General features: G+C 36.8%; 1 protein-coding gene across 3 annotated transcripts in view; it reads left to right on the forward strand.

Moving 5' to 3' along the window:
• Window positions 1-27,716, forward strand: part of LOC121374143 (cytoplasmic dynein 2 heavy chain 1-like) — an 81,757-nt gene that overhangs the window by 15,273 nt on the left and 38,768 nt on the right. For all 3 annotated transcript variants that reach the window (XM_041501104.1, XM_041501107.1, XM_041501105.1), the window contains exons 15-41: window positions 180-408; window positions 829-956; window positions 2,254-2,497; window positions 3,317-3,466; window positions 3,989-4,191; window positions 4,809-4,964; window positions 5,781-5,892; window positions 6,508-6,678; window positions 7,200-7,358; window positions 8,338-8,561; window positions 9,378-9,510; window positions 10,480-10,710; window positions 12,216-12,335; window positions 13,041-13,318; window positions 14,275-14,414; window positions 14,866-14,984; window positions 16,136-16,318; window positions 18,255-18,478; window positions 19,235-19,341; window positions 20,016-20,230; window positions 20,824-21,088; window positions 22,187-22,394; window positions 23,350-23,479; window positions 24,758-24,913; window positions 25,652-25,750; window positions 26,280-26,440; window positions 27,128-27,374. In XM_041501104.1, the coding sequence (XP_041357038.1) occupies window positions 180-408; window positions 829-956; window positions 2,254-2,497; window positions 3,317-3,466; window positions 3,989-4,191; window positions 4,809-4,964; window positions 5,781-5,892; window positions 6,508-6,678; window positions 7,200-7,358; window positions 8,338-8,561; window positions 9,378-9,510; window positions 10,480-10,710; window positions 12,216-12,335; window positions 13,041-13,318; window positions 14,275-14,414; window positions 14,866-14,984; window positions 16,136-16,318; window positions 18,255-18,478; window positions 19,235-19,341; window positions 20,016-20,230; window positions 20,824-21,088; window positions 22,187-22,394; window positions 23,350-23,479; window positions 24,758-24,913; window positions 25,652-25,750; window positions 26,280-26,440; window positions 27,128-27,374 (4,792 nt within the window). The remainder of the gene's footprint in view (window positions 1-179; window positions 409-828; window positions 957-2,253; window positions 2,498-3,316; window positions 3,467-3,988; window positions 4,192-4,808; window positions 4,965-5,780; window positions 5,893-6,507; window positions 6,679-7,199; window positions 7,359-8,337; window positions 8,562-9,377; window positions 9,511-10,479; window positions 10,711-12,215; window positions 12,336-13,040; window positions 13,319-14,274; window positions 14,415-14,865; window positions 14,985-16,135; window positions 16,319-18,254; window positions 18,479-19,234; window positions 19,342-20,015; window positions 20,231-20,823; window positions 21,089-22,186; window positions 22,395-23,349; window positions 23,480-24,757; window positions 24,914-25,651; window positions 25,751-26,279; window positions 26,441-27,127; window positions 27,375-27,716) is intronic.

A 27,716-nucleotide genomic window follows, 5' to 3' on the forward strand; every position in this document is an offset into this window, starting at 1 on the left:
CCCAATTATTGTACCAGTTCATGATGAAAATGGAATCTTTAAAAAAAAATCTTAGGTGACGCCCATTTGTATTACACTCCTAACAAGTATCTGATATTTAATGTTCCTACTTCTGTTTTAATCAGACACAGACCAGTTACATTAATAATTCTGATACTTAAGTGATTTTTTTTATACAGGCAACAACGTCTACAGTTCCGTCCACCTTTTGAAGAAATCAAGGCCAAGTACTTCCGTGAGATGAAGAAATTTATCAGTATTCCAAAACATTTCCGTGGTACCAGTGAATCAACAGAGAACCTGGTGTTTCCCGCCATGATCGAGAGGAATGCAGAGGGTTTTGTCACGTGTTACAGAAAAGCTGATATCCTGTTCCATCAGCTTGCTGCCGTTCTTGATAAGTTTAAAGTAAGAAAAAGGCTTTTGTGAACATTTACAAAACATATATTTAATAAGTCTTTACAGAAGTTGAAAAAGAAATGCAAGTTGTTGCTTTTTATGTGTTTTTTTGCTGAAAATAATTTTCACAATGTAGACTGAATTTGATTTGGAATGCTCAGAAATTAACTTTATTTAACTATGGTACAATATTTTTGGCTTTTTAAAGATCATTAAGTTTTTTTTTATGTTTAAATGAGTTTCACATCCCCAGGAATCAAGTAGGTAAATAATATCTTAAGTTGGGTTGAATTGTTTTGTGTCAAAAGGTTCTGTTATTGTTTTGTGTTACAGATGATTGAACTTCGTGACATTTTAAAAAATTTCTTAAAGTGATAAAAAGCTTGAGTCTGTGTTTTAAGTCATGCATATCATTTTGTATCATTACAGGATTGGGTTGTGCTAGGAGCTCTGGATCTTGACCAGTTTGTCCAGGATAATCTGGTTCAACTCTCTGACTGGGAGAAAAACTTCAAGGCTCTGAAAGGCAGGGGAAGAGATGCTGAGAAACTGCCAAGGTACGTTCGTAAAACACTCATTATAATCATTCTTAGTTAGTCTCTTCTTTCTCATCTCCTTAATTCTCACCCCTTTCCCCACTCCTCCCCTTCCTCCCTCTGACTCTTCCTCTTTGTAATAACACTGTTATGCTGTGTGCATTATATACTCCTTAGCCCAGTGGCAAAGCATTCACTTGATGCGCGGTCGGTCTGGGATCGATCCCCATCAGTGGTCCTATTGGGCTATTTCTCGTTCCAGCCAGTGCACCACGGCGGGACATAGCCCAGTGGTAAAGTGCTCACTCGATGTACGGTCGGTCTGGGATCGATCCCCGTTGGTGGGCCCATAGGGCTATTTCTCGTTCCAGCCAGTGTACCACTACTGCTATATCAAAGGCCATGGTATGTACTACCCTGTCTGTGAGATGGTGCATTTAAAAGATCCCTTGCTGCTAATTGAAAAGAGTAGCCCATGAAGTGGTGACAGTGGGTTTCCTTTCAGTATCTGTGTGGTCTTTAACCATATGTCTGATGCCATATAACTGTAAATAAAATGTGTTGAGCGCGTCGTTAAATAAAACATTTCTTTCTCTTTCCTCCCTCAATATCTGTGTGGTCCTTAACCATATGTCCGACGCCATATCACCGAAAATAAAATGTGTTGAGTGCATCGTTAAATAAAACATTTCCTTCCTTTGATATACTCATTATTTTATACAGGATGAATTCCCATAGAATTTGATCTCGTGGTTACTGTAACATGGGGGAAAATTCCTTGTGTATGAATTTGACGTTTCTGCCCAACCTCGTATACATTGCAGATACCATTGGTTGTTTAATAAATTTATACATCATGAACATAAGCTAAGGTCAAACAAAATAAATTTCTTGTCTCTGGTCAGTGCGCACGTCGATTTTGACCCTCGCATGTCAGCTTCTTTTTCTTTTTTTTTGATTCCCTGCGATATGACGTTGATTTTTGCTGGGCTTTTCTTGCTATTACGTAAAACCGTATTTGGAGCCAAAATGCCAATGCGCTTGAACTAGAATGTGCATTCTGATTTCAATGTAATATACCCCGTATTTTGGTATCAAACATACACACCTTTTCTGTGCAATCCATGCTTTCAAAAAATAATAAAAAAAATGGGGGGGAAAAGAAGGGGAAAAAAGTGCATTGTGGCATCAATTCTGGAACTTTGATCTGACCAGAGATAGACTTTTTTAAATTTTGCCTAAAGTATATATTCATGTCACAGTATTAATGCGGTTTACAGTATATTACAATACAGTAGTGTTCGATTGATGTTTTCAGTCAGATCAAGGTGAACTGCATCACTGTGAACACGACCCCAGTGAAGGCTGTGATTGATGATCACATACAGAGACTGTTTGACGCTCTGCTCAACTCACTCCGTAAAGCCATCGCGGCCGACGTGAACACCATCGACACCTTCCTCAACACCGCCATGGAGACACTGTCCAAGCGACCACAGACCGTGGAGGAGATCGGGGAGGCTAATGCCAAACACGTCGAGTTCTCAAAACAGAAGAAAGAGGTAGGAGAGCATTTATGGAGCCGTACTTGTGTATGAATCGGTAGAACGTAAGCATGCATTCAAGTGCTGACAACCAGGGGCCTAATTCACTAAACTCTCGCAACGTTGCGATCTTGCAGTGCAATGGTAAAAGACTTACAAAGAGGATGCTTTGTTGTCTAGCAGAGCCTAAGAGACTTTTGTGAATTAGGCCCCAGAACGTTTAATATGTCAGTTTTTAGCAGGTTTTAATGTTTAAAACTCTCGGACAAATGTGAAAAGGAAGCAGATCTGTTTTTTAAAATTGTATACACAATATAGCTTTACATCACTATATGTGTGCTCCCCAATCCTCTTCCCCCGCCTGCCACACACACACACACACACACACACACAACCCAAAAAAGACTCAATTAGTGGACTGTGGTTAGTAGACATAACCATTTCTGGAATGTTAGGTTTGACAAAGTGAATGTTTTCTACTGGATTGAAAGAGTATACATATAGCAGACCAATAAGCAAAAAGCTAATCAAAAATACAAATAAATACAATTCTTTAAAGAGCCTTAATTTTGTGATATATTTGTTTGGCTGACCGAAGCCTGCATTTACTGTTACTTTTTGGGACCATCTTAAAGCCATCAAATCATGATTAATGCTCATTAAATACAGTTACCTTTGAGCACGACAGCAGATTCATAGTTCTAATAATTACATTCCTTCCTTGTGTAATATTCTAACTGATTGTAGAATCAAAACATGTAATCAATTATGACTGATGATCTAATGATGAGATTCCAGCCCATCCAAACATTATTGTATATTCATCTCTTACGACAGATCCTTCCCCTGTTTGAGAAAACTGATGCGAAGAACAAGTTGCTGCGCTCGGTGGCTGGTGGTGGAGTGGAGTCCATCAACCAGCTGCAGGGACGCTGGGACAAGTTCGAACTCATGATGGAGAGTCACCAGCTGATGGTCAAAGAACAGGTTACAGACTATTCTTTTCTGCTTATCGTAAGGTGTTAGCTTCTGTAGAGGAGAGGATTTTCAAGTGTAGATTTAGGCCAATTCCTTTTTCTTTTCCTTGCTTTAAAAAAAGTGTTTCTAATTAATGATATGTTGTAGTTTTACAACTACACAATAATATGAAATTCTCCCATACTACTTAATATGTTTACTCAAAGTTTACGACTGGTCTGTAAATTGTGAAACAAATGCATTGTTTTGGGCAATATTTAATTTCTTTGAGGTTTTTTTTTTTTAAGTTTCCTATTACTGACATGTGATAGTCTTATTATAATAATGTGAAATTATTATTACTGATTAATATATGAACCCAAAGTTTCGACTGTCATCTGTAAATTACATTGTTAAACCAATGCATCGTGTTATTCAGATGACCCAAAACAGTATAAAAACGGACTCTGCAATAATAGAAAATGACACAGTTGACCATTAATTTTTTTTAAAAATCTTTCAATGACTTGCTTCAAAAACTTGCACACACAGGTTGAAGTGATGAGAAGCAATGTGGATTCGCGTGTGAAAGCTTTCAAACAGGAGGTGGAGAAGTTCACAGCCAGGTGGCACCAGCTGAAACCCGGTGACGACGCGCTGGAAGGAGACCACAAGAAGTGTCTGCAGGCCGTGCAGACCATCAAGGAGAAGAAGCAGGAGTTCCAGGAGCTCATCGACACCAAGCAGAAACTTTTGTGAGGAAGTTATGCTTTGTGTTACCACCTAGAATGGGTCAAATGTGTTCATCATTTTCATTGTAGTAGTGTTGGTATAAAGTGCTCCTACTGGCAGTAGCTAGTGGGAATTTCCATATTAGCTCAGTTGGTAGAGCACTGGACTCTCGTACTGAGAGTCTGTGGTTTGAATCCCCTCAGTGGAGGTTGATTTTCCTGTTACATTGTCCCCACCCCTATATGATCAATTTTGAAACAGCTCTAATATAATCTACAGTGCAACATATATTGAACGTTTATTATGGTAAATAATTTCATAAAATATTTTTCTTCTTAAAACATGTTTGTGAATATCTTCGTGTCACCGGCTTTTTCTTATGTATCTGTTAACAACCAATAACCTTAATTTTCTAAGCACATACATTTTTTTGTGTTGCTTAGAATGTATTTTGAACTGTGAAAAACAGCACAACCAGAAACATGTTGGATTCATTAAAACAGATAATTTAAACAAACAAATTGTAAGTAATGTGTAGGTTCATGGGGAAGATGCTTTAACGGCATTTTAACTACATGTAAGGTCAGTGGGTTTAATAGTGATTGAATTTAGGAGTTCATTAATTTTGGTAACATTTCAGATCTGACTGTATGCACTTTGACATGGAGGAACCGGATCTGTCTGCTGTGGACGAACTCTCCGCAGACCTGACTTCGTACGAAGCCATGTGGTCACAGTACGAAGAGTTCAACAGCGGCTTGCAGACTCTGGCTAAAGAGGACTGGATATCTTTCAGGTGGGCTTGCCAGTTGCTAGCAGTTCTAAAACTGTTCTTTTATAATAGTTAATCAAATTCTTTTTTTTCTTCTTTTTTTTTTAGCCCCCAAAAAGGTGGACAAATTACCAGTCACTTGACTTGTACTTGATGAATTCTCTCTTGGGTGAATTCATTAGGAAATACGCATACCAGTTCAACATGAGTTTGATGAATTGGTAAACAGTAGATTACACCTCGTAAATAAAATGTTAAAATCTGTTATATGACATTGTGTATATTGATTTGACAAATGTGTTATTTAACAGGTATTTCAGAATTTTAAATTGTCTGTACTTGAGTATCCTTTTGTCTTTAGCCGTGCTTCATTACTGGTACAGGGCTAGTTCAGAGTGGTCAGAAATTTCCTCAGAGTATTTCAGAAATGCAAAACAGGTATCTTCAAACAAAATATCAGTCATTACATAAATAGTTTTTCGCCAAATTAAAATTAAATTAGCCAATTGTTTTTAAAATTTTGCAATTGGTGAATTTGGCGAGTGGCTTGCTGGTATATCATGGACTACTGAAGATGCTGTCTTATTTTGCTACTTTTTAAAAAGAAAATTCAGACAAATTTGTTTCTTTTAAAAAACAGATGAACAGGCTGCAGTTTTTTGGCCAGGATGCTCCCCTCTTTACAGTCATACTTGTTGAAGAGTAATGTAAACCATTTTCAGTGGTTTAGATAGATGAAACAAAGGTATTGGTTTCATTTTGTTCCATTTTATTTTATAGTTTTATATTTGGAATAATTGCCGTTACCTCTTCAGTGGTATTATATTTGTTTTCCTGCAGGAGCAAAGCATACATGTTTGAAGAGTTTTTGGGTAGCTGGTATGAGAAGCTGAAGACATCGGAACCAACGACAATGACTGTCAGACTTCAGAAAGACATCGAGAAGTATAAGGTAATTCTTTTACTGCAAATTATAATATTTATTATATAGATGAGTTGGATTTTGATTCAATTTGATTGTGTGTAAAGTATTTTCAGGGTAATATCAGTTCTCTGGTCCAGTGTTGGTCACAGTGAGAATTCCATGTCGCACCAGCATTGGTTAATGAATGTCCGCCTGCCATTAGCCAACACAAGTGACCAGCCACCAGGGAGCTAACAAAGGGCCACTGACTGAAATGACAATGATATTCTTGTGTTGATAGCTGAATCCATTTGATTTCTTTGGTATTGTTATTCACAAAAAAGAACATAATTAAACAACAATGATTTGTTAAAATTCTTTGTCTTAGAGTTTTTACGATTATATCCATGACTAATGGCATCATCACCCCATGTTTATTTATTTATTCCACATCATTAGCTACAGTTGAATCCCGTTGGCTCGAACCGAGTTGGTGCTCGAGAAAGTGTTCAACCCATCGGGTAGTTTGACCAAACTGTTCGGTCAGTAACGTGTAAGTGTAACTCGGGACTTTGTTTTTGATTCGAGCTTTGTGGTGTATTCGACCCTTTCGAGTTCGACCCAACGAGATTCTTGTACTTAAAAGTATTGTTTTCCTTGCAGAACGTTTTGCCTGTGTTGAAGTGGGTGCGAGGTGAACCTCTCTCACAAGACCACTGGCTGGAGCTGTTCCGAATCCTACACATGCCGAAGGGAACCACTCTGGAGAAGCTCACCTTCGGCCATATCCTTGAAGCCAGTGATTACATCATCGACAATGCAGATGCTGTCAAGGTTAGTAATGGGTTTGCTCTTTTATAGCGAAAAATAGTGTTAGGCTTGTCTGCCAAAGATATGTCCATCCAAAGATCTGCTAAAAAAAAAAAGTGTCAAATGGAACTTGTTTTTAAAGGTGATTATCTAATTAATTATTATGATAATTCCACTAGAAAGTCCAGGTTACCTTGGTAAGCAATACTAAAAATCTGAAATATTGAAGATCTGAAGCAATTCATAACTCTTTAAAAAGAAAATTCTACCGGTCTAACAGGAGGGGAGTGTAGGTTTTTGTATCCGTCCATCCGTCTGTCCTACATGTAATTTTCTGGACTTTTTTCACAATATGTCAGAATATTGAGCTGAAATTGTTTGTATAGCTTTATCATGTAGAGTTACAGACCAAGTTTGACTTTCATGGAGATTTTCATAATGTTGACAGTTGTAGGCCTTGGATTTAGGAGATATGAAAATGTGTTGGGTCCATGTGGAACATGTATTGCTTCAGCAGTACTCTCAGAATGTTACATTATTACTAGGAATTGAACCAGAGAGCTCAAGGGGAGGTAACTATCCGTGAAGCAATTCGGGAACTGGAGCTGTGGGGAGCAGGAGCTGTGTTTTCGATGACAGATTACGAAGACAGCAACAAGAACACCATGCACATCATCAAAGACTGGAAGGATCTTGTCAACCAGGTACGCTTTACTTACCACAGTTTAATCTCTCCATGTTGAGTTCTTCATTGTTTTACTTACTGGTTCAATCACTCCTTGTTGAACTGATTTGGTATGTTTAACTTTTATGTTTGACTTAATGTGTGTTTTCCCAAGGACATATATTAGCTGGAATGTCACATTTGTGTTTTTGTCAAATAAATTATTATTAAAGTAACTCCCCTTTATTGCTGTCCCAAGTAGTTGATCCACTATACTAAATATTGCCTGAAATTATAAACATTTAATTGTCTCTTAAAGTACTTTATTCAGCCAGTTACATAGTCATCATGTCCAACTTTTTAGTATATAATTAAATTATGCCTACATAGTAAAAAATCATAAACATCACTTTGTTCATTTTTAGTGAATACTAGTTATTTACAATGTTTGCAAAATAGCTTATGGAAAGGAATGTAGACAGAGTATGTTTCAAATTTCATGAAATCTGTGTTTCTCTAGGTTAGGTAAGTCATTTGTCATGCAACCCTGCCATTAATATCCAGCATTTACTAGCAAGGAGCCATTTTCACAAAACATTATAACTTTATATTTATGGTTATCATTTAAATTCAACATGTTTTGTGTCTTATTTCACCTTAAAAATTATGTCATTATAATAAATTGATCACAGTAAGGATAAACAAAAATTATTTATATGTATTTTCAACTATATTATTTGTCCTGTTTTTAATTACACAAATCGATTAACATTTATGTACAAAACTAAATCTGCAGTATTTTGTGAAATTGGCTGAGCTGCAACCCCTACAATTAAGAAAATGTCCACGGCACAAAACAATCTGTGGAAAAAAATTCCAATATAGTCCATAGCAAAAAAAGTGTCGTGAAGAATAAAAGGGGTTGAGCTATGTTGACTTCTGTGTTACTTTTGTCGCTGAATTGGTAGTAAGTTTGAGGTAGTCAGGTTGTTAATAGTTACCGTGGTTATCTGCTGTAGGTTGGTGACAACCAGTGCCTGCTGCAGTCGCTGAAAGACTCACCGTACTACAAGAGTTTCGAAGACAAGGCGTCAGTGTGGGAGCAGCGACTGGCCGATCTCGACGAGTACCTTCACAATCTCAACCAGATACAGAGGAAGTGGGTTTACCTAGAGCCAATATTCGGACGTGGGGCTCTACCCAAAGAACAAGGCCGGTTCAAGAGAGTCGACGATGACTTCAGGTGAGAAAATAGAAAGAACAACTTTACCATTTACTAGGTAGTGAAACACATTGGTTTGCATACTGCAAACATTATTATGACCATCTATTTATAGTCTGTCCCATCCTCCTCCAAAAATTTGTTTTGTAAGTAACTTCAGTTTGGTTTGAAGTAAGAAGATGTAAATAACAACAAAAAAACCTATTTTTATGTGCAATTTAGAAAACAATCGGTTCAGAAATAAATAATTGTAGTAAATTTCACAGTATGAAAAAAGACATTCCCCGTGGGATGGACTATAAGTAGTAAAACACATAATGTGGTATAAAGCTAATCTTATGACCATTTATTATTTTTATTGTTTCTTGTTCTGTAATGAGGATGAAATAAAATTACTTCAACATCTTTTTCTTTTTTTAATTTTCAGTAGTAATAAATTTTGGAAAATATTAATCGGCTGTATGCTGAATACAGCATCTCCATTTGAAAATAGCAGAAGGGCTATCCATAGCTCTTCTGATAATTCCAGGCAAGAACTTTCAAATTAGGAGAGGAATTCCACACATTAAAAACCTCAACCCCATCATAAAAACTAATAATGAAGGAAAATTATAAAGTGAGTGCAGAAACACTGACCACTTCCCATCTTTGGGCGAGCATCAGAAGAGCTCAAGCCATTCTTGCTGGTTATGGAGAGTCTGGACAAGACACCGGTTGTTTTCTGTGTTCAGAGTAACAAGAAAACAAGGTATTACATTAACCAGTATATTAGATAAATACAGGTTTGTTTTCTCTGTCGGGATGAAGAATCAGAGATTCAAGTAATAATTGTTTCAGGTCAATCATGATGGACGTGCATCGAGACAATCGTGTACTGTCGCTCGTCAGTCGGCCAGGACTACGTAATCTGCTCACAACCAGTTTGGACCAGTTGCAGAGATGCCAGAAATCCCTAAATGAGTTCCTTGAGGTAAGACAAAAAAACACACCAAAAAAAACATGGATATTTTAAGTGAATTAATTTAATAATATTTACCTATTTCTCTTTTCATAGACAGAAATCTATTTTTAAAAACATCTGTAAAAATCTCTCAACTTAAAAAAAAAAATTCATTAAATTAAAATTGGTCTCAAAATGTTTGTTGCTAGAAAAGGTTTTAAATTTTAATCCTTTGGTACTGGTTTAGCATGTAATGGATAGAAAGGACACAGTGGAACTTTAAAACGACATCATGTTTATTAACAAAATGTTTATAATACTTGAGATATGATTCATCATCATACACAGAGCAATGAAAAGGCAGATTTTGCTGCCAAGTCTGCTTTGAATTTGCCCCATGTCGGTGTTGGTATACCCTACAGTGATTTTAAATATATTAACCAATATATCTTTTCGAAATGACAAGATGATTGGGATGGTGCGGTCATGAACAAGCTTTATTTTGTCAAGCCAGTCATGGGATAGTGCAGGCGGTGCAGGAAGAATGAAGTAGTCTTGTGCTGTGCTTGTATCGGCCATACGTATTTGACACATTCGTTTATTTTTAAAAAAGACCCTCCTCCTCAGTGGAACATTGTCAGTGTACACAAATGTTTTAGAATCTTTTAAATTCCACCCAGAATTAATTTTAAAGTTTTTAAAACACTTTGATTTCTAAACAAAATTTTAAAATATTCTTCACCTTGATTTGTGTATTGTATTATACTTTCCCCCACAGCTCCTTATACTGTGGTTTTACATAGTTCTATAAATATTTTTTTCATATACTTACCTTTTGTGACGCCCAATAACCATATTTTTGTACTGGGGTGTTGTTAAACATTCATTCATTCATTCGTTCATTCATTCATTCATCATCAGATACAATCTTTTCAAGATAAGACTTACATGAACTTGTTTACACATTAAAAAGTCTTATTCTTGTTTTCCATTGTATAGGAAAAGCGGTCCTTGTTCCCAAGATTTTACTTCATTGGTGATGATGACTTGCTGGAAATTCTGGGCCAGGCTACAAACCCCAATGTCATTCAGTCACACCTGAAGAAACTCTTCGCTGGGATACACAGTGTGGAATTCGACGAAGCGTGCAGTCACATTCTCGCCATGAAATCCCTCGAAGGTGAAGTTGTACCTTTAAAGAGAAAAGTCAAGATCACACCTGATGTCGAGGTGGGTGAAAAATTATTACATCCAGTACTTGTGTGCTTTGTTGTTGTTGGGGAGGGGTTTCTGCTCAGAAAATATTATAAAAAAACAAACATTAAATTGATATAGGAAATACTACATGTGGAGTATCCAGTAGATACTATTTATCTTCTTGTGATTTTTGTTTTTTAAAGTATATAACGAGCGACAGCAACAAGTGGTAAGATAAATGAACGATATCTCATGGATGTGAGTATATAACGAGCGACAGCAACAAGTGGTAAGATAAATGAACGATATCTCATGGATGTGAGTATATAACGAGCGACAGCAACAAGTGGTAAGATAAATGAACGATATCTCATGGATGTGAGTATATAACGAGCGACAGCAACAAGTGGTAAGATAAATGAAGGATATCTCATGGATGTCAGTATATAACGAGCGACAGCAACAAGTGGTAAGATAAATGAAGGATATCTCATGGATGTAAGTATATAACGAGCGACAGCAACAAGTGGTAAGATAAATGAAGGATATCTCATGGATGTGAGTATATAACGAGCGACAGCAACAAGTGGTAAGATAAATGAAGGATATCTCATGGATGTGAGTATATAACGAGCGACAGCAACAAGTGGTAAGATAAATGAACGATATCTCATGGATGTAAGAGTGGTATTCTTTTTTCTTACACACCCGTTGGTGAGAATATCATTCGTTACTTTTGATAACACACCCTCGTTAACACATGTATGTTTGTTAACAATTTCAAGATATATGACTGGCTGCTCCTAGATGATGATCAGGTCACCACTGCCATACATTCAATGAAAAAACAGCACGATAGAAATCGATTACACTGTAATGTATAGTTAACCTAACAATCATGTGTCTGTGATGCATAAGTTAGCTACAAGGGCAAGATGTTAAAATTTGCTTAAAACCTGTTTTTTGAGGATATGTAAGAAATAAAATACCGCATTTGTGTCTGTTAAATACCATTTATCTTACAATTCGTTGTTTAAAAATGTATCCAACTCGCTTTCACTTGTTAGATAATTTTAAAACAACTTGTATCTAAAGACCACTCATGTAGTATTCTCTATGTAACACATCCTGTAAAACCAGGTATAAAAGAAATTTATGTTGTCTTTTTCCCCAGCTGAAACTTATTAACAATACTTTGTTTTGCACAGGTAGCATACAGTTAATGTTAATTTCAGAGAAATGTTTGGCTTTGATATCTAGGTTATCATTATGGAATGGTCAATTAGGTAATACTATGTCTTTAAATTGGTCTGCAACATTATGTGGTATTTTGCTGTGTAACATTAAAAATACCTCGCCAAGTTCTCGCCTAATGGATGTGTAAGTAATTATCTTAATTCATTATAATTCCATTCCATTCATTCATTCATTCATTCATTCATTTGATAATTTTAAAAAAGCAGGTCTCACTCATAGTTTTGCAACTCTTGTTTTGTACCTGAGTTTGAGACTTAGTTCTTACTTACTAATTATTCCAGGTGTGGCTGGGCAAGCTGTCTGATGAGATGAAGGACACACTGCGAGAGTTGCTCCGTGAATGTCTCCAAGCAAGTCGATCCAGTCAAGGTGGACTCGACCCCAACAAGTTTCCTGCACAGGTCAGTTTCGTATTACAGCAGTCTTTATCTGGATTCTTTATCAGTCCGGGGCGGGAAGAAACCCAGTGGTAAGGCGCTTGTTTGATGCACAGTCTGTCTGGGGTCAATTCCTGTCAGTCGGCCCATTTGGCTACTTCTCACTCCAGCCAGTATACGACTGGTATATCAAAGGCCATGGTATGTGCTATCCTGTCTGTGGGATGCTGCATATAAAAGATCCCTTGCTACTAGTGGAAAAATTTAGTGGGTTTCCTCTCTAAGACAATATGTCAAAATGTCAAAATGTTTGACATCCAATAGCCGATGATTAATAAATTGGTGTGCTCTAGTGATGTCATTAAACAAAACAAACTTTAACTTTTTAACTTTATTAGTCCACAGGAGCTTATTCAAGTTAATATTAGACACTTGAATAAATTATCCATGTCAAAAGTCTTAATAAATTTTGAATCCCTTTTTAAAAAAAATGTATTTTCTTGTCCATCAGAAAATAATTGCTATCCATGCCTGGAAAATTGCAGTAATTGAATGTTAGTATAAAGGCTACATACAATACAGGCTAATGTCATTTCAGATGGAATATTTTGTTTGTTTTGAAAATTTTCATAATGAATATCAATTAATAAAATTATGTTAAGGTTTGTGAGAAGCAGTAAGGATAAGAAAAAGTAAATTAATTAAATTGTAAATTACATGGTTTTGCAGATTTTATGCCTGGCTGAACAAATTCGATTCACGGAGAATTGTGAAGAAGCTCTGAAGCGAAATGGTTTGCGTTCATTTTGCTCAGAAATGGAAAACCAGCTTGAGTCATATACATCAGTTGACCTTGGGGCCAGTTCCTCAGAAGGTGAAGGACATGTCCTTGACCTTAAACTTAAGTCCCTCATCCTTGATACAATTCATGCCATCGATATGGTTCACAAGTTGATGAACACTCAAGTGCACAGTGTTACAGAATGGGAATGGCAAAAGCAGCTCAGGTGGGCACATTTTGTAGTCACATTTCCCTTTGTTGTTTGTTAAACATGAAAATCACGGGAGTCGGCAGAATCGGTTAAAACAATTATTGTATTAGGAATTTTATTATCTACTATATTACTCTATGTGGTAAAGCACTCGCTTGATGAGCAGTTGGTTTGGGATCAATCCCCGTCGGTGGGCCCATTGGCCTATTTCTCACTCCAACCAGTGCACCACGACTGGTACATCAAAGGCCGTGGTATGTGCTACCCTGTCTATGGAGTGATGCATATAAAAGATCCCTTGCTGCTAATCGAAAAGAGTAGCTCATGAAGTGGCGACAGCGGGTTTCCTCCCTCAATATCTGTGTGTTTCTTCACCATATGTCCAACGCCATATAACGTCAAAAACATGTGTTGAGTGCGTCGTTAAATAAAACATTTCCTTCCTTCATGTTGAAAACATACACATTTTTCTAACATTGATGGCTTTCCAATGGGTTGTTTTTATAAAATTTGTAGTTGCCTTAACTGATAAAGGTCTCCTCAGACAATTGTTAGTTTTCAATCCTGCAATATGAGGGGTTTTTTTTAATTATGAGGACTAAAATCATTATTAACCACTAATTTTGCTTTTCTCAAACATGTTTGTTTGGTGCTTTTGGTTCAACAAATCTGCAGCTGTTAAAGCCAGACGGGTGGAGAGTCACTCATTTTCTTTTCGGGGAGGGGTTTGTTTTGTTTTTGTCGTTTGTTTTTGTTTTTTTCACTCCTCAAAGTTTCTGGAGTTTTTATTATTGTTATTTATTAGCAAACATGTCTATATTCAGTATATATAAAATAATTTTAATTTTGCATTAAGATTTTATCTGTGTTATAAATTGCATGTAAAATGCTTAATAAGATAGTTGATGTGCTTCTTACAGTAAGAAACTTACAAAGTGACATATATTGAAACTAGGTTGTAAATATTGTAGATACTACCTGCGGAAGGATGGTTTGTGCTGCATGAGAATGGTGGATGCCGAGTTTGAGTACACATACGAATACCAAGGCAACGCTCAGAAGTTGGTGCACACACCACTCACAGACAAGTGTTACCTCACTTTAACACAAGGTAAGTTGGATAGCATCTCTCTGGCATTGCACACATCTTCCTATTAAAAACATTGACCCTAGTTCGTAAGCAGTGTAAAATATTTTCCGCTAGTAGTTTTTTTCACCAATATGTATTATACACCAATTTAAACTTCTTGCTTAACTTTTCACAAATATAGTATGTTTCTAGTCATTCTAGTGTAGTAACTCAAAATGCATTTTGTATGAAATATATATGGTACAAATCTTGAGGAACTAGTGTCAGTGACTTTGAAGCTAAGTATTATTCATATGAGCAGTTTTATTGAAAATGATGACCAGATTCTAAGTTGATGGTTCTAACGTTTGAAAAGTTTGTTGAAAATCTGTTTCGTTATTAATAGTTTGTCAGGGTTTGTGTGTGTGTGTTGGGGGTGGTGGAGGGGTGTGTTCGGTTAATTTTAACCAAGCGAATATTGTTTTTTTCTCAGGCATGCACATGGGTTTGGGAGGAAATCCGTATGGACCTGCAGGCACAGGAAAGACGGAGTCTGTGAAAGCTTTGGGTGGACTGTTTGGTCGACAAGTGCTTGTCTTCAACTGTGATGAGGTAGGATCATCTTCATTAATGCATGTCGATAAAAAAAAACCTGGATAATTTGGAATGACATTTTGAGTTTTAAGTTGCCAGAAGACAAAAATCTTCAGACTAACCTACTCAAGTGGACACCTCTTATAGCTACTAATCTTCCAAATAATCGAGTGCATTAAGCTCACTTGGACTTTTTGACTTATCAAGTACAAGTTTCATGATAAGTCCAGTACAGAGAGATTTTTCTTCCATGCTCGTGGTCCTTGATGCAGTAATGAATAAGTTTACAATCATGTTCAGTTTACGTTCACACTTTAACAGAAGGCTAGTAATGATATATTCACATAGTACAGATATGGGTGCTATTTAATTAATATCTCCATAAGGAAATGCACTACTGTTAGAAATATATGATTACCCCCCCTCCCCCATATTATTTGAACTTTTAGGTCATCTCTTATATCTTTATTATTTATTGGCTTTAATATAGATATATATTTTTTTTAAACCTCTAAAATTACACTGTAAAATTGTTTAACAGCTTTGGCATTATTTACACCAGTAACTTCCCAGAATATGTATTTGTAATCGGAAATCAACGTAATGTAACTTACATTATAAGGACAATGTGGTTTTACATAATTGTATAAATAATATTTCCATATACTTACTTTTATGACACCCAATAGCCAAATGTGTATTTTTGTGCTGGGGTGTCGTTAAATATTCATTCATTCATTCATTCATTCATTCATTGAAGGGTGGGATGTAGCCCAGTGGTAAAGCATTCGCTTGATGCGCGGTCGTTGTGGGATCTATCCCCATCGGTGGGCCCATTGGGCTATTTCTCGTTCCATTCAGTGCACCACAACTGGTATATCAAATGCTGTGGTATGTGCTGTCCTGTCTGGGATGGTGCATATAAAAGATCCCTTGCTGCTAATCAAAAAGAGTAGCCCATGAAATGGCGACAGCGGGTATCCTTTCTTAATATCTGTGTGGTCCTTAACCATATGTCCGATGCCATATAACAGTAAATAAAATGTGTTGAGTGCGTCATTAAATAAAACATTTCTTTCCTTCATTCATTCATTCATTCATTCATTCATACATTATACAGTGTTGATGTATAACTAATTTACTTGTACGTTGACTGTGGTTGTGTGCAGGGTATAGACGTGAAGTCGATGGGGCGTATCTTCATTGGGCTGGTCAAGTGTGGTGCGTGGGGCTGTTTCGACGAGTTCAACCGACTGGAGGAGGCCGTGCTGTCTGCCGTCTCCATGCAGATTCAGGTTATCCAGGACGCCATCAAGAACAAGTCGCCCAATGTCGAACTCCTCTCCAAAAACGTAAGTCAGACCGTAGCAGGCAGGCTTTTAATTTTCTCCCATCTCTAGCTATGAAAGACAGACCCACTCCATGATGTTGGCCCATACGGAATAAATCGGTCTTGTATAGCTATGACGTCATTAAATTTAACATGGGGAGTATTGCGTCATTGGTACTATATGATGTCATATTAATTAATGCTAGTTTGGTGATCCAAGGTCATCAAACAACAGTTTGAGATCGATATTTTGTTATTAAAAACTTAATTATAAAAGCTATCGTGTTAATTTATTGTGTTAAATAATATTTAACACATGAAAGAAATGTGGCAAATATGATAGTGTAGTTTATTTTTGATAAAATGGTCAAATAAAGAAATTACTTTTTCAGCCATCTTTGTTTGTTCGTGTAAAATAATGGTTTATGTATCAAATGAATGAAAGAAAAAAGACTCCCATCATATGTGGTCATGTGGGATAGAAAAAGTACACACGTGGTGGTGAAAATTTCAATCCGTAACGAGGCTTGCACTGTCCCAGGGTCGAAATTTCCACTACCGAGTCTTTCAGTCTTTGAAAGTAGGATGCTGTTTGAGAAAAGATGGCCACTTTATCTAATGAATGTAGTGAGGTGTATAATCATAATTATATGCATGAAACGTCGGTGCAGCGCTCGAAATAGTAGCCTGCAAATAGAAGGCCATTTTTTAGACCTAGCATGTGAAATAAAAAGTTACCCACTAAAATCACTAAAAAAATTCATTTGTTATAGTTCAAGAGACAGATTTAGGAACGATTATCTCATCTGCTATTTAGCTCATGGTTCTGTTATAATTTAATTCCTATAATGCTCTAAAATACATATCAGAGGTCCGAAGTTTTCCACACACTATCCCAAACCACATGCTGTCTTATTTCCAGAAGGCCGTATTTTTCATAGGACATATTTCTGATGGTCTGTTCAGAGAACATTTTGTTTTCAAAATCTTGATTAGCCATATTTCTTGTCAAATAGAAAATTGATTAGCAACTGCTGTTTAATGTTTTAAAATTATGTAGTGATCTCTGAAACCTGTGTAGTGAATCGCGACACGATCCTGAACAAAATGTTCCCTGCTGCTATTTTGAAAACATAACAACAGGCTATATTTTACTTCCTATTTTGAGCTTGCAATGGTGGTGACAGCAGCATTAGAAGTCAACAATCACCATCTGCTGCCTAGTAACAAACACATGGTATTTTCCACCTACATTTAGAAACATTCCTGTAGAGTTTTTGTGTGTATGTTTGCGTTTTCTGGAATCTACTATAATTTTAAAGCTAAAATGTGTAGCAAAACATTTTGCTATCCTTGAGAACAAAAGCCTAGTTGATTTGCAATTATATATTACTATAAACATTGTTTGGATACAATGGAATGAGCTTCAGATTTCTGTTCAGAGTTCTTTTACTTATTACAATTTTTATCTTGTGATACAAGATTTCTTAATATACAAAAACCATGGCGTGTTCCGTCATGTCATGGAAGATGTTTATTGCTAATTGAAAAGTGCCTACTGATTTGTTGCAGTATGTTTATTCACTGGACCACGTGTTACCATGTGTTTGACATTTTTAAACTTATTAAATGTTAAATGTCTCGTAATTTTGCTGCATATTGCATTTCTTTCAACTGATGTCTGGCATTTCATGCATTGACTGACAAAGAACACTGTTAGAAAGTGATATTATATATACACTTGTTTAACAAGCAGTACCATGTCATCTGCAATGCAATTTGAGATAGGTGATATCACAACCTTAACAGTCAGCTGTTCAGTGAGATCTTGTAGTGTAGTTATATTTTTAAAAATAACATGTTTGAGTTTAAACAATCTTTTTGTCATTTGTATAATTATACCTGTGTTGTTCCTGAACAAAACCTTTACACTGTTTTGCCAATATTCCTCTACACAGATCAGCATAGACCACAACTCGGGCATATTCATCACCATGAACCCAGCCGGGAAAGGGTATGGAGGTCGACAGAAGCTGCCTGACAACTTGAAGCAGCTGTTCCGACCGGTGGCCATGTCGAAACCCGACAACGACCAAATTGCAGAGGTCATCCTCTTCTCCGAGGGCTTCAAAGATGCCAAGAATCTGGGCAGGAAGCTGGTGGCCATCTTTAACCTGTCTCGGTGAGTTGTGTTTCAATAGACCTTCTCATAGCAAGGCAGGTCTGTCAGTCCCACTGTTGGTTTTCATTATGGTTACTGTGGTTAGGCCTGTGTGTTATTATTACAAGAATGTCTTATCTGAAGATAGAAATACTTTGAGCAAACGTTTTAACCACTTGCAAATTTTGTGAGCCACTTTTATGAAAATTAGCCAATGGCTAATTTAGCAATGACAACCAATGCCAGATATTTATGGATGTGTACATGGGTTTATTTGATAAGCTAAGACATTTTTATTGCAATATTTAACATGGAGGTTGGATGTAAACACAGAACATTCAGGGCCAAGTTTAGGAAAAATATATATCCTTCACTCATTTGTAACTTTCTTAAACCCCCATGTATATGTTAATAATTTAAGATAAACATGTTTGGCCATATATAAATGCATCTTACTTTCTTCATGTTTAAGACCTGTGAATCTAAAACAAAACATGATGATCATCTTTTGTAAATTTGGATTTTTGTGTTCATTGTAAAAGTTTTGTTTAATAGGGAATGTGATTTGTCAGCTTTGTATCTGATTTCAGCTTTTTTGGTGTAAAACACAAAGTAGGTTGGATTTCATGTGGAATGCTGGAAAATTACCTTTATTTGACTATATTATTGCATTTTCAGCTTGTATTTTTAAATGTAATGATTCAGTTTGTCATTATGCATTTATTCATTCATTCATTCATTCATTCATTCATTGATTCCTTGAACTTGTGTTCACAGAGAGTTGCTGACCCCACAGCAGCACTATGACTGGGGACTGCGAGCTCTGAAAACAGTTCTCCGGGGTTGTGAAAACCTGCTGCAGCAGAAGAAACAGAATGATAAAGGTCAGCCAACAACAGTTGCTATTTATCAATACCTACAGGCACAAATAGTGATAGTACTTCATTTTACATTCATCCTGTTAATAATAAGAAAAATACATATGGGAAATAAAAGCAGTGTCTCTTAGATGTCAGTGCATTTAAATGACCTTGTTCAGTTTGTGCATACTGTGAAATTGTTTATTTTTGTGGGATTAAATTTATGTGGTCTGATTGTTATGAAACACATTATGTTGGGTTCTTAAACTTGTGGATTGAAAAGTGAGTATCATAAATTTGTATGCATACATGTATTTTATTTTCATTGTGTTCTTAAATGTATTGACAGCAGTAGTCAGTGAAGACCACTATAACAAACTGATTTCACAGTAGATAAAGCTCCAAGCATAAATAATAATACTTCTTTAGGGTATAATCTGACTTATTTATTTACATCAACCATTGAATTAATAATATAAAGAGAAAAACCCCCAGAAAATCATAGAGGTGTGTCTTAGATATCATTACAGCCAAATAGTGAGGTTCTTTTTATGTGTAAACCAGCTAGATGCCCTAAATAGGACAGAATACAAACACTTTTGTGTTTAATTTAAATTACCTTTTTCCCCCTGTAAAAAAAACATGAGTAGTAAAATTTTAATGATCTTAGATATTTCTGTGGATTAAATCTCTTTCAGGCAAACTCGATGCCAGTACAGAAGCCAAGTTGGTTGTGCAGGCATTGCGAATAAACACCTTGTCGAAGCTGACATTTTCAGACTGTGCCCGCTTTGATGCACTGGTCAAAGACATTTTCCCAGGAATTGAGTTCAAAGACATTGAATATGAATTGTTGGCCAATGCAGTTCGAGAAGTGTGCAAGGAAACCAATCTTGTTGTGAATGAAAACCAGGTAGGAGGTGTAAACCTTACAAAGCCAATCTAAACTAAAATAATCTGAAATTGTTAATTCTGTGTTTTATTCATCAATAATATGTGATTAATATTTTTCATAAAACTAGCAGTTTAGAATACTTCTTACCTACATATGCTACTATACTTATCGTCCCACCTCTGGCATGGGCCGTCACCAACAGCTTTCCAGAGTCCACTGTACTGAGCCCTTTTTTCAAGGTGGATCCTGTCTTGTCCGTCTGGAAGTTCCTTCGCCATGTATTCTCTCTTTTTTTTTTCTCTCTTTTTTTTTACATATTTATTATCCCACAAACAAATATAATAGTGTCGGGGATTCACCATGAATTCTTTGGATGGCTGTTTTGTTGGTTTCACGTCAGAGCCTGTCTAGTGACACTTTATGCTAGGGTCTGGAGAGTGTGACCAATCCATCTTCATCTTCTTAGTATGGCTGCTCACAATCACCACAACTCAACATTTAAAATAGTTTGTCATAAAACAAACATATTAATTCACTTTTTATCTACATATGACTAGTAAAAATCACCCAACCAAAAATTAAATTAAAAAAAAATAAACTTTTTGTATCAGGTGAAAAAGTCACTGGAGTTGTACGAGCAGCTCCGACAGAGAATGGGTGTTGTGATTGTGGGCCCAAGCGGGTCGGGCAAGACGACGCTGTGGCGGATCCTGCGGCAGGCGATGATCAAGATGAAGAAGGAGGTGAAGCAGTACGTGATGAACCCCAAGGCCATGCCGCGCACACAGCTGCTGGGTCACATCGACATGGACACGCGCGAGTGGACCGACGGTGTGCTCACCTACAGTGCCAGGCAGGTCGTCAAGGAACCACAAGGTAGGAAACATCATCTTAATCATCAAGTGGGGCACGACGTAGCCCAGTGGTAAAGTGGTCGGTCTAGGATCGATCCCCATCGGTGGGCCCCATTGGGCTATTTCTTATTCCAGCCAGTGCAGCAAGACTGGTATATTAAAGGCTGTGGTATGTGTTATCCTGTCTGTTGTGGTGCTTACTAATGGAAAACTGTTGCGGGTTTCCATGTTTGACATCCAATAGCCGATGATTTATAAATCAATATGCTTTTGTGTTGTCGTTAAGCAAAACAAACTTTAACTGATCATCAATCTTTAATTTTTTAAATATTTATAAAAATATTAATTAGCTGAAATATGCTTGAACAAGCTACCAAATTATTATTTCAAAAATAAAGTTGGAACAGTTGTTTTTCATTTAACGCAGATATGGGATGTTATTGCACTGTTACAGAGTATTGAAAAATATATAAGGTCAAAACATTTATAAACAACGAATTAACTAAAACATGCTTAAACAAGTTACCAAATTTTGAAATGACTATTTCATGAATAAGGTTGGGACTGTTACGCATTTAACCCAGCAATGGGATGTTATTTGTGTTACAAAGTATTTTTAAAATATGGCGACAGACTTCTGTTTTGTACGATAACTGTTGATGAAGAGGAAACATAGCCTTAATAACCAATATGCTTTTAGTCAAATGTTAGTGTAAAAATTCTGGAGGTGCTAAGTTTCTTAAACATTAAGCATCTTGCTTTAGAACACCTGTATGGTAATGAATTAGGGCTCTAGAATCTTAACATTATAATCAAATGATTTTCTGACAAAATAAAGATTTTTAAAAATTAAAAATTAAAACATTTCAGAGAAGATTGTAACATTAGTATTAGTATGGAGTGAGTTAAAACCTACAGATGTTTTAGAACACATGTAAGACAAAATAAGGAGACAGTTTTATCAATTAAAAATAATTATCCAACCTTGTTATGTATTTGTAGTTTTATTCTTCCAGATAAAATAGTTTTGTAGGCATAATTCTTTAAAAGTGAAGACACCCATGCCTTTGAATCATTAATGTCATCTCAAAATAAACTTTTAAAAATTATCATTTTGCAGAAGTTCAGTCATGGATCATCTGTGATGGTGACATTGACCCAGAATGGATTGAATCTCTCAACTCTGTGCTGGACGACAATCGACTTCTCACTATGCCGTCAGGGGAGAGAATCCAGTTCAGTCCCAATGTGAATTTCCTGTTTGAAACCCATGATTTAAGTTGTGCATCACCAGCTACAATTTCCAGAATGGGCATGATATTTCTCAGGTACAAATTCTCTTCTTTCTTGTTTGTTTTTTTGTTTTTTTTGTTTTTCTTTTTAAGGTGGATGGCTTGGTTGGAGGGGGGGTAGTTATTATCCTGGAAATAATATGTTGACTTGGCACATGATATAGCTTAGTGGACTCTACTTTTAGGTCCAAGGATAGACCATGTTTTTAATCTGGTCTCAACTAGTGATCTGCAACTCTATGAAAGATTGTTGTATGTGCTCTTTGTTTGAAAAAGTGATTATCATAAAACATTTGCTGGTATTTGGTAGGAGAAGCGTTTATGGTGGCAGTGGTTGTATTCTACCTTAGAATATGTGTTGCATTTATCATGTGTAAAAAAAACTAGTCTAAAATATGTTGAGGTGTCATTAAGCAAATGGGGCCGAATTTACAAAGCCTGTTTTAAGCATTGTAAATATATGTAGTAACACGCGTGTAAGACATGAACAGGTGTTTAAGCATTGTGAATATATGTAGTAACACGCGTGTAAGACATGAACAGGTGTTTAAGCATTGTGAATATATGTAGTAACACGCGTGTAAGACATGAACAGGTGTTTAAGCATTGTAAATATATGTAGTAACACGCGTGTAAGACATGAACAGGTGTTTAAGCATTGTAAATATATGTAGTAACACGCGTGTAAGACATGAACAGGTGTTTAAGCATTGTAAATATATGTAGTAACACGCGTGTAAGACATGAACAGGTGTTTAAGCATTGTAAATATATGTAGTAACACGCGTGTAAGACATGAACAGGTGTTTAAGCATTGTAAATATATGTAGTAACACGCGTGTAAGACATGAACAGGTGTTTAAGCATTGTAAATATATGTAGTAACACATGTGTAAGACATAAGGCTTTGTAAATTTGGGCCATAATCTTTTTCCTTTCTGTTTCTACTTTTATTTTCTATTAATTCACACTCAACATTTTTGTCCCACAGTGATGAGGATGTTGACGTGAAGGCCTTGATTCACTCGTGGCTTGGACAGCAGCCAGAAGAAACCCAACACCTCATATCGTGCTGGATTGGAGACCACTTCTACCGAGCTCTAGACTGGGTGCTCAAGCAGGTGACACACAAATAACACACAATTGTTTAAGCCCAGCACACTAGTTATAAGGCAGTGTAAAATAGTTCTACCGAGCTCTAGACTGGGTGCTCAAGCAGGTGACACACAAATAACACACAATTGTTTAAGCCCAGCACACTAGTTATAAGGCAGTGTAAAATAGTTCTACCGAGCTCTAGACTGGGTGCTCAAGCAGGTGACACACAAATAACACACAATTGTTTAAGCCCAGCACACTAGTTATAAGGCAGTGTAAAATAGTTCTACCGAGCTCTAGACTGGGTGCTCAAGCAGGTGACACACAAATAACACACAATTGTTTAAGCCCAGCACACTAGTTATAAGGCAGTGTAAAATAGTTCTACCGAGCTCTAGACTGGGTGCTCAAGCAGGTGACCCGCAAATAACACACAATTGTTTAAGCCCAGCACACTAGTTATAAGGCAGTGTAAAATAGTTCTACCGAGCTCTAGACTGGGTGCTCAAGCAGGTGACATACAAATAACACACAATTGTTTAAGCCAAGCACACTAGTTATAAGGCAGTGTAAAATAGTTCTACCGAGCTCTAGACTGGGTGCTCAAGCAGGTGACCCGCAAATAACACACAATTGTTTAAGCCCAGCACACTAGTTATAAGGCAGTGTAAAATAGTTCTACCGAGCTCTAGACTGGGTGCTCAAGCAGGTGACCCGCAAATAACACACAATTGTTTAAGCCCAGCACACTAGTTATAAGGCAGTGTAAAATAGTTCTACCGAGCTCTAGACTGGGTGCTCAAGCAGGTGACCCGCAAATAACACACAATTGTTTAAGCCCAGCACACTAGTTATAAGGCAGTGTAAAATAGTTGTTTGACTATTGCAGATTTTTATGTAACATTTTACTTAAATTGTCAGTGTTAGCATATCCAGTGTTGTTTTCGGTCGGTCTGGTGTTTGTGCAGTTAAATTTATTTTATTTATGATGAAAAAATTATGTACCCCCAGAAACTAGAGTCAGTAGTGTTTAAATCACTGACCTTAATTTACAACATTTGTACGTTTTCTATTTGACATAAAGTGCAAATTTGAGCTCATACAAATACCAGGATGACTAGAAACATACTAGATATGCCAAAATAACTTAAATGTCTTTTTTTTCGGGTTTTTTTGTTTTGTTTTTCTGTCTGTCTGATTGGTTTTAATTAATATTGAGGTGATCAAACTGTGGATTGGTGCTTCCTGTGCTATATTTCTGAAACTTATTTTACTTAAAATACTAATTTTTTTCTGACCAGAATGACTTTGTAGTTGAGACGAGCCTGGTTGGAGTGGTACTGAATGGCTTGTCACATCTCCACAACATCAAGAACAGAGCTCACTTCGCCATCAGTCTCATACACGGGCTGGGTGCCAATCTCAGCGAGGGAACACGAGAAGTATTCGCCAAGGAGGTATGTATATAAGTTTGATTTGTTTTTCAGATATGAGATAGTAGTATTATAGTAAAACAGTAGTAACATAAAATATTAATGGATTGTACAGCATTATCAATATCTTCAGAAAAATATATTAGGGGGAGGTGAGAGATGTTAATGTCAGTGTCAACTTTTAAAGCAAACAAAAGTGCTTATTTAATATCCCATATGAAATTAACATATGTGATATATTCTTTTAGGAGTTGGTACTGAGACTCATAATAACCGTGAAAATTTAGAATGTTTTTGTGTATAATTGAACACCCATTATTTTCCTTTATTTGACATAATTTTCAGGTAACATGGATAGTTACTCATTGCATGTTTATTTTCATATATAATGTCTAAAGTAATTGTTTTGTTTGAACATTTCATTGGACATAAATTGTCTTGAGTACAGAATTAGTCTTGAGTGAGGGTGGGATTTAGCCCAGTCGGTTGAGTGCTCGCTTGAGGTGCTTACATCGCAGGATCGAACCACTTCAGTGGATTCATTCAGCTGATTGGGATTGGTATGTGCTTTTCTGTCTATGGGAAAGTGCATATAAAAGATTCCTTGCTGCATTAAGAAAAATGTAGCGGGTTTCTTCTAATGACTATGAGTCAGAATCACCAAATGCTTGACATCCAGCAACTGATGATTAATTAATCGATGTGCTCCAGTGATGTCGTTAAACAAAACAGACTTAATCTTGACTGTGTGTCATGTTTCAGGTGTTTGCGTGGACCAGTGAAGTACCACCGGACAGTCGGCGACCACTGGATACATACTATGACCAGGAGTTGGACCGTCTGCAGACCTACAGCATGGAGGTGAGAAGTCCACATTGATTACATTGATCAGATTAGTCAAACCGAACTCAGTGGTGCAGTGGTCAAGTCATCAGACTTAAGGCTGGGAACTACTGGGATCACATCCCGGTACTGGCTCACACCCAGAGTAAGATTTAATGGCTCATTGGGGAGGTGTTAGGCCACTACACCAACTTCTACTTAGCTAATGACAACTAATCATTAATGTACGGGACTAGACAGAAACCCTGGATAACTGGGGGGGTGTGCCCAGGTCAGTGTGCAAGTTAAAATAATAAATATTCTGCCAGTTGTCTCATTGTTGTGAAAAATCCAAGATTTGAAAAATTCTCAGCAAGTTTTAATTACTGTGATTGATTGTTGTTTTGTCCTTTTCATTGAAAAGTAAGTTATATGATGCCTTCTGTTTCTTTAAACAAGGACAATATCTAATGTTTTTCTGGGGGGGGTTTTCTTTATTAATTTACAAAGTGTCAAAATCTCCTTTGACAATTCAGAAATGTACCATCTTGCACGTTTGTGTTTTTAGACTCCAGAAATTTCGTCAGTGGATCAGTTTGTCTCCTCGTCCTCCCTCCCCGTTATTAAGACTCACGATGTTCAGCGCAATCTCGACTACTTCACGCCATGGTTACAGGCAGACAACAAACAACCATTTATCGTAGTCGGGCCAGAGGGCTGCGGTAAAGGGTAAGTCTGATTCTTTGTGGAACAACATTCTAGCATGGTGTTCACTCTGGGCTTCATTCGGTCATTGTTTGTGCTCAGACCATGCTGAATATTCATTCATTCATTCATTCTTTGTGCTAGATAGATATTAAACATTCATTATTCCTTCATTGCACATTCTGGTATGATATTAACCATTCATTCATTCATTGTTTATGCCAGGTTGATGTTAAACATTTATTCATTGTTCATTCTTGGGTGATGTTAAACATTTGTTTATTCATTTATTCATTCATTTGTTGATTCTATCATTCATTCATTCATTCACTTATTAATTCACTCATTCATTCATTCCTTATTGATGTGTGTGCTGTTAAACATTCATTCATTGTTCATACTGGTGTGATGTTGAACGTCTATTCATTGTTCATGCTGGGCTAATGTTACACATTCATTCTTTTGTGCATTATTCATGCTGGGGTGATGTTAAATATTCATGTATTCATTGTTCATGCTGGTGTGATGTTAAACATTCATTCATTGTTCATGCTGGGATAATGTTACACATTCATTCTTTTGTGCATTGTTCATGCTGGGGTGATGTTAAACATGCATGTATTCATTGTTCATGCTGATGTAATGTTAAACATTCATTCATTGTTCATACTGGAGTAACATTTATTCACAAACCGTTTCCCTGTATTCTAGGTTGCTCCTGCACCACAGCCTGGAGAACCTGCGTTCGACCAACGTGGCCATCGTCCACTGCAGCGCGCAGACCAACCCGAGCCACCTGCTGCAGAAGCTGACCCAGTCATGCATGGTGATCAGCACCAACACAGGCCGCGTATACCGCCCCAAGGACTGCGAGCGGCTCATCCTCTACCTGAAGGACATCAACCTGCCCAAGCCAGACAAGTGGGGCACCTGTCAGATGATCGCCTTCTTACAGCAGGTCTGTCATATGACCTGTCATATGACCATGGACAGTGAAACTCCTCTAAACCGGACACCCTCGGTACCAAGTAGAATATCTGGTTTTAAGAGGTATCCAGTTTAGAGAGATTCTCTTCTGTGCAGCTATTTAAAAGGGGGCCGCACAAAATGTCCGGTTTTGAAGGAATTCCGGTTTACAGAGGTTCCGGGTTTGAGAAGTTTTACTGTACATAGAAATATTCACAAATATTAATTGTATTTTATGTTAAAATGTTTGGTACGGTTGTAAGTCACTGAGCGTAGATTAATTAATATTCATGTGAAAGGATAAGAAATGCAGGTTTTGTGTTTTGAAATTTGC

The sequence above is a fragment of the Gigantopelta aegis genome, chromosome 6 (genome assembly GCF_016097555.1).
Source record: "Gigantopelta aegis isolate Gae_Host chromosome 6, Gae_host_genome, whole genome shotgun sequence".
Classification (NCBI taxonomy): domain Eukaryota; kingdom Metazoa; phylum Mollusca; class Gastropoda; order Neomphalida; family Peltospiridae; genus Gigantopelta; species Gigantopelta aegis.